Source organism: Aulonocara sp. 'chitande type north' Nkhata Bay, linkage group LG12, assembly GCF_057382095.1.
Source record: "Aulonocara sp. 'chitande type north' Nkhata Bay isolate Kocher_YH1m ecotype deep benthic linkage group LG12, A_spYH_male_GT1.1, whole genome shotgun sequence".
Lineage (NCBI taxonomy): Eukaryota > Metazoa > Chordata > Actinopteri > Cichliformes > Cichlidae > Aulonocara > Aulonocara sp. 'chitande type north' Nkhata Bay.
The window spans coordinates 27,904,762-27,921,626 of record NC_141355.1 but is presented as its reverse complement, the minus strand read 5'-3'; the positions used below and the strand labels follow the sequence as shown (position 1 = coordinate 27,921,626).

At 46.5% G+C, this 16,865-nt stretch overlaps 1 protein-coding gene across 3 annotated transcripts in view; it reads left to right on the top strand.

The window, feature by feature from the left end:
- The window catches only part of sh2b3 (SH2B adaptor protein 3), a 72,581-nt gene extending 62,645 nt beyond the window's left edge, over positions 1–9,936 (top strand). For all 3 annotated transcript variants that reach the window (XM_086314795.1, XM_086314793.1, XM_086314794.1), the window contains exons 5-8: positions 4,492–4,589; positions 5,079–5,293; positions 5,528–5,705; positions 5,993–9,936. In XM_086314795.1, the coding sequence (XP_086170921.1) occupies positions 4,492–4,589; positions 5,079–5,293; positions 5,528–5,705; positions 5,993–6,375 (874 nt within the window). In that variant the 3' untranslated portion in view covers positions 6,376–9,936. The remainder of the gene's footprint in view (positions 1–4,491; positions 4,590–5,078; positions 5,294–5,527; positions 5,706–5,992) is intronic.
- The last annotated feature ends 6,929 nt before the right edge of the window (positions 9,937–16,865 follow it).

Sequence of the window (16,865 nt, the reverse complement as noted above, 5' to 3'; positions counted from 1 at the left end):
TTTTGTAAAAAGCTCAACTTTCAGTTTTTATACTGTGCGTCTAACTGTTTGCATAATGTCCCAGAAATTCAACAGTAGTTGCAAATGTAGAAGTTGGTTGCCTGATATTGTGCAACTCTTTAACCAGTTTGTGTAGTACACTATGTCTTGACGCGTACTCAAATACATCTGCTGATTCGGAGTGTTAAACATTAAAGCTGCAGACAGCTTACAGTTTTTAGATTATGTCATCTTGGCTGTTGAGCTGTGATATGCAAACTGCATTGAAGTCGTTCTGGGGGTCCATTCTAACAACATGGAGCCACGCCAGTGACATTTTTGATATGTTGTAGATTAGTTTGAAGCTGACACAGTGTCTAAGCTCACAACTCAGTGTTACGTTCAAGTCCACAGCTGCAAAGTCCTGAAGGGCTTTCAATGTAGCGCTTCACTTTATAAAAGCCCCACCAGTGAAATGGGGAGACCGCAGCTTACATATTGAGGTTTGATGACGATGCAGGTCAAGTGAATAAGGTCGCAGTCACACACTCCTAGAGATCGATCTATGAACATCTGCCAACCACTGCTTGTTAGGGAAAAATGAGTATTTCCCAACCAGTTGCGAGTTGCTGTTGCAGGTTCACCTTCAAATTAAGAGCTGCACCTTTTGGTGGCTCCAGTGCTGATTGCACAACTTTTACTTTGAAGGAGAACCTTCTCATTTTTGTTATGCATTGCACTTTTTCAAGTTCTACTACAGCTGACTTAGTACTTAGTGAATTTTTGCGGGCAAACATGAAAAGCTACAGACAGCCACGGCAATCTGCCAGCAGCCAAAGCAGACACTAGAGCCAGAAACCTCCAGGAAACACTGCCAACCAGTCGGGGAATACACATTTTTCCATAGCAATATGTGATTATATCGCATCCATTATGACAAACAGCTGTTTGGTTACAAGAGAAATCTCAAAAAACAAATGACAATTTGCAAAACAATTTGCATCTCAGTCACAAATATAGAGTAATATTATAGAAGTATAGTATTAAATTAGCTATTTTTAATAGCTAGCAAGTAAAGGCTAAGACTCTTCTTTTGGGTCGAAAATTGGTCGACGCATCGGGCAGTGGACGACCCGAGGGCTTTTCTCCACTGTCGTCATTAAGGGTTGCCGATCATCATCTTCGCCCTGATTCAGTCGATACTGAGATTCACTTGCTGTTTCCGTAGCAATTGGAGTTTTTACAGGGTGGGGTTGCTAGCCCCACGCCCAACCCTCCTCCTTTCTCATCCGGGCTTGGGACCGGCAATGGCAGAGACTATTGGCCCAGCTTCTATATGAATTTGACTCGTACCGTATGGACATCTTGGGCATCTCAGAAATGCGATGGGCAGGAAGTGGGAAGATGGTTAGTGATGGAAAGATGGTGCTCTACTCTGGCCATGCCCAAGACCATGCACGTGGCGTGGGCTTCATCCTCTCGCGACGTGCAACAACATCATTGCTGGCCTGGAAGCCCATTTCAGACCGCCTAACCTTAGCTCGTTTCCAAGCTAGGCATGTGAAAGTCACAATTCTTCAAGTATATGCTCCAACAGAAGAGGCTGACGATACTGACAAGGATGGGTTCTATGCGATGCTCCAGGATGCCATTGACAACTCCCCGCGTCATGATTTGCTGATCGTGGGCGGAGATTTCAACGCGCAAATAAGCAGTAACCGGGATGGCCTGGAATCGACTATCGGCCCGTTTGGAATCGCAGCAATGACAAATGAAAACGGTAGGCGGCTGATCTCGTTCTGTGCGGCAAACCTGCTGACCATCAAGAACACCTTCTTCGGCCACAAGCGGATACACAAGGCGACGTGGAAGGCCCCCGGTGGCAGATATACAAGCGAGATCGACTACATCTGCATATCATCCCGCTGGGCATCCACCATTAGCGATGTTAGAGTGTGGCGTGGAGCCGACATTGACTCGGATCACTGCCTGCTAATTGCCAAATGTAAACTTCACCTGAAGCGCCTCCAACCACGACTGCAGCGGCCAAGTCCTTTTAACATTCAACGCCTAAAAGATGCAAATACGGCAGCAGAATTTCAACTCGAATTGAGAAACCGCTTCCAGCTCCTTGCTGCGGAAGGAAATAACAACAAAAATCCAGATACACCCTGGGATGAGCTAAAAGAGGCTGTGGTCGGTGCAGCAGAATCGAAGATTGGTCGCCGACGGGGCGGCTTTAAGGAGCGCTGGATCTCCGACCGTTCATGGGAACTTATAGATCAACGTCGCTTGGCAAAGTCAGTTCGGGACCAGGTGGCCTTTGACCCACATGCTTCTGCAGACCAGCGTGAGAGGGCCATGGCCACCTACCAAGACCTTGCCCGACAGGTCAAACGCAGCTGCCGGCGTGACAGGCGTGAATGGATCGAAGCTAAAGGCATCGAAGCCCAAGAAGCAGCCGATCGGAACGACACCCGAACCTTATATCGCATTGTACGAGATCTAACTGGGGCTCGTGGTGGCCGCGGTGTTCCAATCCGAGACAAAAATGGACGTGTCCTCCTTACTGCAGCTGAACAAGAACAACGATGGGTTGAACACTTCCGTGATACTCTGAACCAACCTGAGCCACCCCAACGGTTCGAGGCCGAAGACCTGGCACCTTCCATGGATCTTCTTCCTGTCGATATCGGACAAATCAGCATCACTGAAGTCAAGACAGCGATCCGACTCCTCAAGAGTGGAAAGGCCGCAGGCCTGGACGAAATCCTCGCCGAAATGCTGAAGAATGGTGGACCCCATCTTGAAGCCGCCCTTACAAGACTCCTAAACGCCTGCTGGTCAACATCACATGTACCCGATGATTGGACAAAAGGCACCATTATCAAACTTCCAAAAAAAGGTGATTTGGGTGACTGTAACAACTGGCGGGGCATCACGTTGCTGTCGGTACCCGGGAAAGTGTTTTGCCTCGCTCTTTTGAATCGGCTACGACACGCTGTGAACGAACGATTGCGAGAAGAGCAGGCTGGGTTTCGGAGTGGCCGGTCATGCGTCGAGCAAATCTTCACCCTCCGCATGATCATTGAACAAACATTGGAATACCAAAAGAAGATTTCTATTAATTTCATTGACTTCGAGAAGGCTTTTGACAGCGTCCACCGGCCGACTCTATGGGCTATCCTACGCCACTATGGAGTCCCTCAGCAGTTTGTAGATGCCTTTCGTTGTCTCTACTCCAACTCCCGTTGCTGCGTCCGGACGGATGACGGCTGCACAGCCTTCTTCAAGATCAATACTGGCGTCCGACAAGGATGCGTGCTATCCCCTTTCCTCTTCCTGTTGGTAATTGACTTCATCATGCGACGATCAGTTGACCAAGCTGACATCGGTGTGCCCTGGCACGAAGCGCGTAATCTCACTGACTTGGACTTCGCAGATGACATCGCCCTGCTGGGCTCGACTCAGGAAGACCTCCAAAAGTTGACCGCGGCCCTGCAGAGGGAGGCAACGAAAGTTGGATTAAGAATCAGCGCCAAAAAAACCAAGGTACTCCGAGTTGGCTATGCACGTGCCCGCATTCCTGTCATGATCAACCAACAACGTGCTGAAGAGGTGGAGAATTTTACATATCTTGGCAGCATCATCTCGAATGACGGGGTCTCTGATCGGGATGTCGACGCCAGAGTAGGGAAGGCAGTTGGTGTCCTGCGACGTCTCCAACCTATTTGGAACTCGACCTCCCTGAATGTAAGGGTCAAGATCAGACTACTGAACTCTATAGTCTTCCCTACTGCACTTTACGCTAGTGAAACCTGGCGCTCAACAAGTGCAATTATTCAACACCTGAACGTGCTTCAACAACGTGGCTTGCGGCGAATCCTGAGAATTTCCTACCGGGACCGAATAACAAATGAGGAGGTCCTACAAAGAGCAGGCACCCGCCCATTAGCCGATGTTGTTGCAGAAAGGCGCTTTCGCTTTGCGGGACATATTTTACGCCTACCCCCTCATCGCCCAGCTAAGATTGCCATGACATGGCGTCCACGCACTGGCAAGCGAAAGCAAGGCCGACCAAAGACCACATGGCGTCGAACATTTATGGACGATCTGAGAACTGTCGACATTGCCTGGGACGAAGCTGAAGCAGTCGCTGCTGACCGACATCGATGGAGATCACTAGCTGCCCGATGCGCCGCTCGGCGTAGGAGGAACTAAGTCTAAGTCTAAAGGCTAAGACTACCAAAGAGGGTTCAAATAATCCCTTTTGTGACAAGTAAATAAATCAAAGACCAGACTAAATTCTCACAAAGACATCTATGCAGTAACAATGAAGCGTCTTAGCAGCTTTTCATCACCGTGGTTATGTACACCCAGGGCTGAATCCGTGCTATTGGAACTGTGGTCCAACCTAAATGTGACTAAGGCGTGGTGAAATAATCCCAAGCAAAGTCTACAGACAGAATAACATTCGTGTGTGTATAATCTGAGTCTGCTCTTGTCTTTCAGGTCAGTCAGCGTGGATCTGGAGCCCCTCCCTTCCCCGCCTGACACTTCTGCCCCAGCCAATCACAGAGGGAGCTCAGAGCCAGAAAGTCAGAGTCAGCGTGAGTACTGGGATGAGGGGACGTTACCTCGGCGACACATCCTCTGATAATCAGAGTGTTGCTGTGTATTTCAGTTCAAAACTGTTATTTTTTTATTTCTGAGGTTTTGTTTTATCCTGTTCGTTCACACGTGGGTACCCAGAGATAAAGTAACTACACGAGAGGAAGTGCAAACATTTAGTTTATTTCTGTTTTGCTCTCCTTTAGCTCTGCTTTTAGTCTCTACAACAACATACTCCTGTTCGTCTGCTATAAGCACTCCTCTGTCTTTAACTGGGTGGTCACTGGGTTTCTGGTGTGTTTTTAGAGCTTATTTGCTCTCTTCAGCAGCTCAAAGATAAAAACAGACAAGCAGGTTGGCTGAACACAGAACCAGTGTTTCACAGTGAACACGGAACCATTACAGTTTACACAGTATTGATTATTTCAGCCAGTTTTGCACATTCGGACAGAAACAAACACATTCGCCGTCTTTGATCATCCCTACAGCTCCTGTCACCTTCACCCTGCCAGAGCAGGTAATCCAGAAGACAGATCACTTCCTGTTCTCCTACCCCTGGTTCCACGGACCCATCTCTCGCGTCAAGGCGGCCCACCTGGTTCAGTGCTCCGGGCCAGAGGGACACGGGGTGTTTCTGGTCCGACAGAGTGAGACACGCAGGGGCGACTACGTCCTCACCTTCAACTACCAGGGAAAAGCAAAGGTACGGATCAGTATGTGGGTACAGTTGTGGTTGCAGTTGAGGATTGTCTTTTGAAACCCAAGTTGTTTTGTTTTTTTCCATCTGGAAACGTGAAAATTGTGCAGACACAGGAAGCATTACACAAGCATAGATAAACAAGTGTGCACACTGAGCACTGTGGTTAGGAAAAGAATTCACTTCAGCCAACGTGAAACGTCTGTTTCCTCATCTTTTTTCCCTCTTTCCTCTCTGCAGCACCTGCGCCTCTCTTTGACAGAATGGGGTCAGTGCAGGGTGCAGCACCTGCGCTTCCCATCTGTTATGGACATGCTCAGTCATTTCAGACTCTTCCCTATCCCACTGGAGTGTGGAGCCGCCGGTGCTGTCACTCTGTCCCGCTTCGTAGTGGCGGGTTCCACCCCGCCTTCACAGGGTGAGACTCGTGGATTTGGACCTCATTCAAATAATAATGTGTACCAACGGTGTTATCGCTGAATTAGTAGTGTGATGCACACACGTTTAAAGGCAGTACACCCGTACTTATACAAATTAAAGGAGCAGCTTCTCCAGTAGTTTGTGGTTGTGCTCCACTGCAGTTTGTAGTACCTCCGCGAATCAGTGCACATCTGAAATTCAGACTGAATAAAGAGGTTTTTAGTTTTTATATAATCAACTTCTACAGCTCATGTTTGCTGATTTATTTCCTCTTGTTTCCCTCAGGTCAGCTCTCAGGCGCTTTCCTCGTCCCGTTCTCCCTCCATCGCTGGAGCTCTGAGCCCAGCTTGGCTCACTGCAGCCTGGCTCGCAGCTCCAGCCAGCCCCCTTCCTCCTGCTCCACCAACACCACGGCCAGCACCAGCTTTTCCACTTCCAGCTCCTTTTCCCAGTCTGGAATCCATTCTTTTACCCGCACCGGCATGGTCCCCGAGCCCACGCTGTCAGCCCCGCCTCCACTCCGTCGGAGCGAGTCGGTAGGAAGGAGGAATCTGCTACGCCACCCCAGCACCCACGCTCCCATCATCCCTCAGCGGGACTCAGACTATGAGCTGGAACCTGACCGCAGTCGCAAGCGGGCAATAGACAACCAGTACATGTTGCTCTGACCCCGCTGAGTCAAACACCTGCAACACCTCTGAACGACAGCAGACACCTGTGAAGCTGACACACTCAGACACACACAAACACACTTGTGTTTGCTTGTCGCTCCCCTCCCACAGGTATATAACCTGATTGCAGCAGACTCATGAACTTGAGTGAAGAAGTCTTTGTCTGATGAATGCATACCACTGTGTATGTGGAAACACACACAAACACTCACTTTGTGCGTGTGTGTGTTTACCAGTGTCAGACCCTCACATCCTCCACCCAGACTGTCCACAGTGAATGTATTTTCGGAGCTTTATAACAGTGCTGATTATTAATGTTGAGGTTCTCTGTGAGAGTGGGAGAGTCAAATGACTATTGACCTAAAGCCCAGGCAGAAAATAGTTTTCTATATTTCTATTCTGGTCATTTTTATAGAGGTGCACTTGTTTTCATTTCTTTGGCACTTAACCAGAACTGATGGGAAGGCACTCCCTGCAAAATTGGTTAATTTAAAATATTTAAAAGACATTTACTCTCCACACAAAGTTTCCAGTGTGGAGCAAACTCTCACCTTTCTTTCTTTTTTTGTACACAGACAAAGAGCGCTAATTTTAGAGCATTATTACATTAGATATTCTCCCACTTGTGCTTTATTATGTATTGAAGTATATCTTCAGTGCACTTTGAAAGCAATGTGTATTTTTTCTATGCACAGATACTTTTGTAGAAAAATAATAATGATTTTTATTTTTTTTTACAGTCAAAAAGGGGAAACTTTTGTTACATTTTGCTAAAAATGGATTGAGCACCGCTTCCACTCCTTCAAACTTACAGAGAAGAATGGATTCAGAATCAGATTTTCATCACCGCTCTTTAATTTTTACCCTAAATCTAAGTTTGAGTTGTGCATCTGGATGTGACCGTTTATGCGAGAATAAAGCAAGTGTGTGGTGTTATGTTGAATTTTGATCACCTAAGGCAGTTATACTCAACTTATGGGTAGGTCAGGGTCACTTTGAGTGTCAGCTGGAATATCTGCCCTTTCAGATTTACTAAATAAAAAGGACAGACGAGGTTCCGGCTCTTTAATTGTACCCAAAGCAGCTGCAGCTACAATCCAGCTGCTGAATGCCTTAAAAGATATTATTTACTTGTAATATAGTCAAGTATTTTAAAAATAAACTATTTTACAAGAGAGTAAATTATTACTTATAATTATAATTACTTATATAACAACAAAGCACCACAGAAATCATTTCTGCCACAAAATCAGAGAAGCTGGAGTGATAAAGTAACAAGAGAATTTTAATATGTCGCCATCCTGCAGCCGTGAACGGTGGGTTTAGATGGTCTGTGGATATTATTACAAGCACTTTTTAAGAGTTTGAAGTTTCAACTGAATGAACGACAGAAAATTGTACTTCTGCTCTGGTTTATATGCTATAAGATGTGACGTGTAAACGTTTTCCTCCATTGTCACAGGTTTACAGGTCGCAGGCATTTAAGAGCTCATAAAACAACCTTTAACAGCAATAACTCTGAGTGATTGTTTGCTGGATCAGTTTCTCTCACAGTTGAGGAGCAGTTTTTATCCCACTCTTCTTTTGTGGCCATTCATTGTGCACACCTCCCATATGGAAAAGATATATATAAATCTTATAAAGGTTGTATCTGTCTTGTGTGAAACTTGTATGAAAAGCATACAAGAGTGAAAACAGATATAAGATCCCTTGAAAAATTATATAATAATAATGATATAATGATACTTACTAAAACAATATATGAAAGAAATAAGAAAGTGGCCACTTTCATGAGTAAATCATATACGTTTTTACTATCTCTTTTCCATATGGGCTCTGTTCAGGACCCACTGCAGTATTTCAGGCTGCTGTGGTTGGGATCGTCGACCTGTTGCACGATCCAGTTTCAGTCAAGCTTTAGCCTTCACACAGTGGCCTTACATTTGGCTCTAGAATACTTTGGTATAGAAAGGAGTTCCCGGTCGACTCAGTCGATGCTTGAACGTTGGCGTGACAGCTTTGTGCAGGCGTGCTGTGTTTGGCTTTCATCAAATGTGGCACTGACTGTGGCATCTTTTGATCCACAAGTCTTGTGGTTTGCTCAGATGCTCCTTTGCAAACCTAATCTGTGTGCTGACATGTTCCCTTTAGAGAGAAGAGGTTGTCTCCTTCCAAACAATTCATACTTGTTCTGTCATGGACTTTAACATTAAGAAATGTTAAAGGTGCTATGGAGGTGCTCACACTTGCAGACGATCAGTTAAGTGTGTTTAATTTGCTTCTTACTTTCTTAATTACTATGGAAACAATAAGGGTCTTCTTAGTTTTTCTGCATAGAGTAATGTGTGATTTAAGCGGTCTCTTTATGTTTTTTCAGCAATACCTTCACTGCATTTTACTGATTTTGTGGCATGAAACGATTTACCAAAATAAGACTTGGCACTCCAATGTGAATTTTGCACTTGTATGTCAAAAAAAACAAAGACATAAACTTGAATGGCTTCACTTCAAAGAGCACAACAGGGGGGGAACTTTATGTGCAGACCAAAACAAAGTAGTTATTGAGTCAAAGTCGGGCATTTAACACAAGTCTGATTGATTTATCCTTCACGTTGTCTGGAGTCTCAACCTTTTTCCAATCAGTTTTGCATCGGGCTGTTAATCCAGCATTAAACCCTTAATGCTCCGGAAAAACTGAGGTGGCTCAGTTAATATTAACATGTGCTTTCCTGATTTGGGGGAGGAGCGTCATGTTCTTATCTGTATTTTTTACACTCACAGCATTAATTTTTTTTTTTTTTCGTATTTTCTGTGTGACTTCACCACAGCAGCTAAAAACCAAGGAATGGCTGTGAAGTTAATGTCTTTTTTTTTTACACTATATGTTATTTGTAATAGAATTTGTATGTTTATATCATAGAAGAAGTTTGGTTTCAATCAGCAAAGCTTTGAAAGTGTCACAAGATGTTAGACACCAGTGATCGGACGCTGTTCCTCTGTCCTCCAGCTTCATGTTTTTGTGCACTTAAACTGGATTTAATCGATAACATAAGGTGCCTTGTGAGTTTGTCATCATAGCTTTTGTAAGGTTTATCCCACCAGTTGAAAGTGCACTGACTATGCCAGGTGTCAACTCAGGTGTAAATTTTATTGCTGTGAGCGGACTTAAAAAAAAAAATCTCATTCCACCACATTGAGTTTCTTCAAAGGGCATCTAAACAGCTGATTTTTACCCCAGACTTTATGGTGTTCTCGTTTTTCACACGCCAAACATGAAATTTCATGTTTCCTGTAATTTTTACTTTATTTTTATTTTAATAATTGAAGCTTCAGTGCCACTAGCAGCAGGATTTCTTGGGGAATGGTGTTGTAGGACTTGTCTGTCTTCTAACCTTGCTTTAACACTAACTTTAGCAGATGATTTTAGGTTTACTTGCAGTAAATCTGTGCTTAATATATGGTTTAGATATGATTCTGTTTGTCTCGCTGTCCTCTTAATTATTGCAGTTTGCTGGAGAGGTTTCTTTCCTGTTTTTTTAAATAAGAGAAAAAGAAAAATGCAACTTGACTCCCTCCTTGTCACGATCAGAGCGAGATCGTCGTCATTACTCCTCTAATAACAAGTCAGCTTTGTCTACCAAAGGAATATTTGTTACAATGGTTGTGTAGTTCTCTTTAATGTAATCATCATGATAAAGACTGACATCTTTCAAGGGGAACAAAAACAAGAATGTTTTTGGCAAAAGTACGGTTGGTCTTCCTAACTTTTATGTTGCTCAAAGTCAAAACAAATCACCTTCTCCATCAACACCTCTGTTTCTCTTCTGCTAAACGAAAGCAACGGTAACAGTAACTATTTTTAAAAATATACCAGTCCCCTCTCTTTGCTGATTTCCCTTTAAGGGAGAATGACTGTGCCTTTTGCCAGAAAGCTGCTGTTGCTTTTCCCCTTTTTAATTGTTGTTGTTGTTGTTGTTGTTTTTCCTCTCCAGAGCTCAGGGTGTGATTGTGTAGTGCAATATCTGAGAGATGCCCCGTGCTTCACACCTTCATGTTTGTAGCTAGGGAGCGATCAGAAGCTTGGATGGATGGCTTTCGGTGTTTTCACCTGGTCATAGATTGAAGTAAAAAATAGCCAATGACTGCCCAAGATCCTGGGAAAACATGCTATGTTAGAAAAAATAAACAGGGCTACCGCATATTTCTGTTGCTTCATGGCTGATATTTGCAGGAATCGAGATAATGCAAGAGAAAATCCCCATGTACCTCAGGGGTCTTTTAATCTTTAACATCTACTCCAGAAATGCCCCCACTCACCCCCCCAAATCCATGTTTTATTTTTTTAATGTCCAGTAGATGAATGTCATGTGTTCTCAATACTGTTCATCCCGTTTTTTGTTTTTTTAACTCAGCACTGTAAACATTCCAGTTTAACCCATCATCCCTTCTACAGTCAACGAAAACCACCTTTGAAAATCTGTCATTGTGTTTGCATCCCTTTCAGCATCTAAATTATATTAAATATATATCAACTGTATATTTGACCCATTTTTTAAAATAAACCCAACCAAAAAAAAAAAAAAAAATGGTGTGGTTAGTTTGTGTATCTGATGTTTGTCTTTGTTCATCACAAAGAACAAAGTTGGCAAATGCGACATGGTGGCATTTCTGTTTTACAGCTGTAAGATACAGAGATTACAGTGACTACACTTACCTGACACTTTGTTGGGTACATCTGTTCACATGGCAACAAATCAGAATCAGAAAGGGGTTTATTGCCAAATGTTGAGCAGGTTTACGACATTAGGAAATTGCTGCGGTGCTTCAGTGCAAACATAGTGTCATAAATAGCACTTAAATAGACATGAAAAAATAAAAGTAGGGATAAGAATTAAGAGTGCTACGTTGAAAGATATATACATGAGTGCAGGTGGTGATCAGTGCCAAATATGGAATGATGCAGTGACACAGCGTAGGGTCATGTGTTAGTGGTGGGAACAGTCATACGGTTATTGTTCATGTGTCCAACAGCAGAAGGGAAGAAACTGTTCTTATGGCGAGAGGTTCTGGTGCGAATGGACCGGAGCCTCCTGCCTGAGGGGAGCAGGTCAAACAGACTGTGTCCAGGGTGAGAAGGGTCAGCTGAGATCCGAGCTGCACGCCGCAATGTCCTGGAGGTGTAGAGGTCCTGCAGAGATGGGAGTCTGCAGCCAACCACCTTCTCAGCAGAGCGCACAACACGCTGCAGTCTCTGTTTGTCCCTGATAGTGGCTCCAGCGTACCACACGGTGATGGAGGAGGTGAGGATGGACTCGATGATTGCAGTGTAGAACTGCATCATCGTCCGTGTTGGCAGGTTGAATTTCTTCAGCTGCCTCAGGAAGTACATCCTCTGCTGGGCTTTCTTGATGACGGAGGTGATGGTGGGCTCCCACTTCAGGTCCTGGGTGATGGTGGTACCCAGGAAGCGGAATGAGTCCACAGAGGTGATGGGGGTGTCAGTAAGGATGATGGGGGGGAGTGGGGCTGTGTGCTTCCTGAAGTCCACAATAATCTCCACTGTCTTCTGGGCATTCAGCACCAGGTTGTTGTGGCTGCACCAGGACACCAGACGTTCAACCTCCCTCCTGTAGGCAGACTCATCCCCGTCAGAGATGAGCCCAATAACGGTGGTGTCATCTGCAAACTTGATTAGCTTGACAGACTGGTGGGTGGAGGTGCAGCAGTTGGTGTACAGGGAGAAGAGCAGAGGAGAAAGAACACAGCCCTGAGGGGAGCCGGTGCTGATGGTCCGGGAGTCCGAGACATTCTTTCCCAGCCTCACATGCTGCTTCCTGTCCGTCAGGAAGTCAGTGATCCACCGGCAGATGGGATCAGGCACATTCATCTGGGAAAGCTTGTCTCGGAGATGGTCTGGAAGGATGGTGTTGAAGGCAGAGCTGAAGTCCACAAACAGGATCCTGGCGTAGGTTCCTGGGGAGTCCAGATGCTGCAGGATGAAGTGTAGGGCCATGTTGATGGCGTCGTCTACAGACCTGTTGGCTCTATATGCAAACTGCAGGGGGTCCAGGAGGGGGGCCGTGAGGGTCCTGAGATGGGAGAGAACTAGGCGCTCAAAAGACTTCATGACCACAGATGTCAGAGCCACGGGTCTGTAGTCATTTAGTCCAGTGATCCTAGGTTTCTTGGGGACAGGGATTATGGTGGAGGACTTGAAGCAGGCAGGCACATGACATGCCTGCAGTGAGGAGTTGAAAATGCCAGAAAACACTGGGGCCAGCTCGTTTGCACAGTGTCTGAGGGTGGCAGGAGACACACCGTCTGGGCCGGGAGCTTTCCGAGCATTCAGGTTCTTAAACTGCTTCCTCACATCTGCTTCATGAATATGAAGAGTTGTGGTGGGAGGAGGTGGTGTGAAATCCTCTTTTGTGTGGGGTGAGGAGGGGGGTGTTGTAGGTGAACAGTTTGAAGGTGGTGATGGCTCTATGGAGGGGGGAGAGGTGGGGGAATTAGTGTCCAAAGTGCCTCTATTGTTGGGGCCGTTGGAGGTGTGAAGGCTGCCTGATGGCTCGTCAAAACGGCAGTAGAAGTCGTTAAGGGTGTTGGCTAAGAGCAAGTCATCAGTGGAGTGGGGGGTTTTAGGCTTGTAGTTTGTAATATTCCTAAAACCTTTCCACACAGAGGCCGAGTCATTCTCTGAGATCTGCTGCTGCATCTTCTCAGAGTGCTGATGTTTAGCAATGTCCACTTCTTTAGTGAACCTGTACTTGGCCTCTCTGTAGCAGTCCCTGTCTCCGCTTCTGAACGCCTTTCTCTTTTCCAGCCACAGCTTTTTGAGTTTAGGAGTAAACCAGGGTTTGTCATTGTTATAACTCACCCTGGTGCGTGATGGCACAATGCTGTCCTCACAGAAGTGGATATAGGAGGTGACAGTGTCCGTAAACTCGTCCAAGCTGTTAGAAGCAGCCTTCATTGTGTCCCAGTCTGTAGACTCCAAACACGTGCGAAGCTCCTCCACAGCCTCGTTGCTCCAGTTTTTTAGTCCTCACGACAGGTTTGGAGAGCTTCAGCCTCTGTCTGTACGCGGGGATTAGGTGGATCATGACGTGGTCAGAAAGTCCGAGTGAAGCGCGGAGCACCGCGCGATAGGCCCCGCTGATCGTGCTGTAACAGTGGTCTAATGTCCTCTCCTCTCTGGTCGGGCATTTAATATACTGCTTGTATTTGGGAAGCTCATGGCTCAGATTGGCTTTGTTAAAGTCCCCAAGAGCAATGATGAGAGAGTCCGGGAATGTCCGCTCCATGTGCAGTATCTGCTCCGCGAGTGCGCACTGAGCTGCCTGCGCATCTGCGTCTGGCGGGATGTAAACAGCGGCCAGGATGAATGAAGCAAACTCCCGCGGAGAATAACAACCAAGTGCATTTAGACATGGTCAAGATGACCTGTTCAAACGCCAAATGAAAATCAAAAGAAAGGTGATTCTTAGTGCAGCAGATAACTTAAGATTACAAGGAAATGGTTCACAGAGATGGATGCCCAAAGTTGGTACATACATTCTTTTATAATCACTTTCTTGATAAAATTCAAGATGGTAGTCATTTTCATGATGGTTATTGTTATAACCTCAGGATAAAAATGCTCGGAAACTCAAGTGCTAGTTTTAGGACGTTTACTGACCACTTTTAGAAACAACCACAGCTAGTCGCACACATACAGGAAACTGTCCCACACATAACATTCCAGCAGGGAGAACCCTGAAAAACCTCTGAAGGTTCCGGGGTTCAACGCCCCCAAACATACATTAACAACAACACTGTCTATAACACTTCCCCCCCCTTAAGCAAAAACCCACAACATAGCAATTATGCATAAGTACAAAAAGAGAGGGAGAATTCAACACCACATTATTTTAACAATTCAGTCTATCAGGGGGCTTGTGCTGCCTCTTTGACCTTCTCAGTCCTGCTGCTGGGTTCTCTAGGCTAGGAGCCTGCTGAGCTCCTGTGACCGGGTTCGGCTCAGGTGACTTAGATTGCTCCACCAGCCCTTCTGGTGATACTGAAGAACCAATCCCGATCTCAGGGGCTGCTGACACGACTTCCCCTTCGGGTGAACCACTCTGAGGCCCCACAATGTCCACAGCCCTGTCTCCACCATGTGCGTGCGAACCACTCTGAGCCCTCTTCTCAGCTCCATCCGTGCGGGCTCTCACATGATCCTTGTGCCTGCGAACTTGTCTGCCATCCAACAACTCCACCACAAAAGATACTGGCCCTGAACTGTGGTGAATGACGCCAGGCAGCCACCGTGAGCCACCCGTAAAGTTTTTGATATACACACGGTCTCCCTGCCTGAAAACACAGCCTCTGGCATGTAGATCATGTCTCACCTTCTGCCCACCTTGTGACTGGGCGACTCTGGCTCCCACATCTGGGCGAAGAAGGTCCAGATGAGATCTGGGCTTCCTCCCCATCAGCAACTCCGCTGGGGACAAGCTTGTGGTTGTATGAGGCGTGATGCGATACTGAAACAGGAAACGGCAGAGCCTCTTTTCTATGGAAAGACCTGGCATTTTTTTTAGACCGTCTTTCAGCGTCTCCACGGCGCGCTCCGCTAAGCCATTGGAGGCAGGGTGGTAGGGTGCTGTGCAGATATGTCGGATACCATTTCTCTCCATAAATTCTTGGAAAACCCCACTTGTGAACGTGGGCCCATTGTCCGTGACCACTGCCTCTGGTAATCCATGTGTTGCAAAGATTCTCCGGAGTGTGTCTGCGACGACTGGGGCTGTGATGGTCGGCATTATGTGGGCATCCAGCCATTTTGAATGCGCATCCACCAACACCAGGAACATGTGGCCCAAAAAGGGGCTGGCAAAATCTAGATGAAGCCTGGACCATGGACGGCCAGGCCACTCCCATGGGTGGAGTGGGGCAGGTGGTGGCATTTTTTGGTTTGACTGACATTGAGAACAGGCTTTTACCTTGTCTTCCAAGGCACTGTCCATTCCCGGCCACCACACGAATGACCTTGCCAGACTTTTCATCCGAGAAATCCCTGGATGAGCCTCATGCAACACTTCAATGATCTGTGACCGACCTGGAGGCGGAATAATGACTCGGGAACCCCACAGGATGCAGCCATCTTGAACACTGAGCTCCTGCTGACGCTTGGCATACGGTTTGAGCTGATCTTGCTCCACTGTTGCTGGCCAGCCCTGCAACAGCCACTGTTTAACCCGAGATAACTCTGGATCCCGTTCAGTCCATGCTTTGATGTTTTTAGCACAGACCGGAGAGTTCGCCAGCTTGTCCAGCAAAAACACAGTTTCTGGGGGCAAGTTCGACTGGTCGGGGACTTCCGGGAGGGGGAGGCGGCTGAAAGCATCTGCATTCGCATTTTCAGGTCCCGCCTTATAAACAATGCGATACTGGTATGCCGACAGTGTTAATGCCCAGCGCTGAACCCGGGCTGAAGCCATGGGTGGGATGCCTTTTGTTTCACTAAAGAGACTCAGGAGGGGCTTATGGTCTGTAACAACAGTAAATGGGCGGCCATACAGGTACTGATGAAAACGTTTCACAGCAAAAACTATTGCTAAGCCTTCCTTCTCAAGCTGTGAATAGCCCTTTTCTGCTGCTGTGAGCGTGCGTGACGCATATCCGACCGGTTTCTCTTCCCCCTCTTCCATACGATGGGAAAGAACAGCTCCTATGCCATACGGGGAGGCATCACAGGACAGGACCACCTCCTTCTCCGGATCAAAATGCACCAGGAGTGGTGCCGATTGTAACAGTTCTTTTACCTGTCTGAAGGCCTTCTCCTGTGCTTGGGACCACCTCCACTGACTGTCTTTGTGCAGCAGCCCGTACAGGGGAGCAAGCATGCTGGAGAGGTCAGGCAAAAACTTCCCATAATAGTTCACTAAGCCCAAGAATGATCTTAGTTCAGCTACATTCTTTGGACTCGGGGCTTCTTTTACTGCCCTCACTTTCTCTTCCAGTGGGGACAGGCCCTGTGCAGAAATGCGATGACCCAGGTATGTCACGCTAGGGGCTTGGAAAACACACTTACTGCGCTTCAAACGCAACCCAGCTTCTGAGAGCTTCTTCAACACCTGCTCAAGGTTACGCAGATGCTCCTCTTCTGTTTTACCTGTAACTAAAATGTCATCCAAGTAAACAGCAACACCAGGAATGTTTTGCAGAAGATTGTCCATAGTGCGCTGAAAGATAGCCAGACTGGATGCAACGCCAAACACCAGGCGGTTGTACTTGAACAGCCCCTTGTGTGTGTTTATTGTCACATATTTTTTTGATTCCTCATCCAGCAGCAACTGCTGGTAAGCATGACTCATATCCAACTTTGTGAATGTCCGACCACCCGCCAGTGTGGCAAAAAGGTCATCCACTCGAGGCAGAGGGTAGGCGTCGAGCTGAGAGGCTTGGTTCACTGTCAGTTTGTAATCACCGCATATACGCACCCC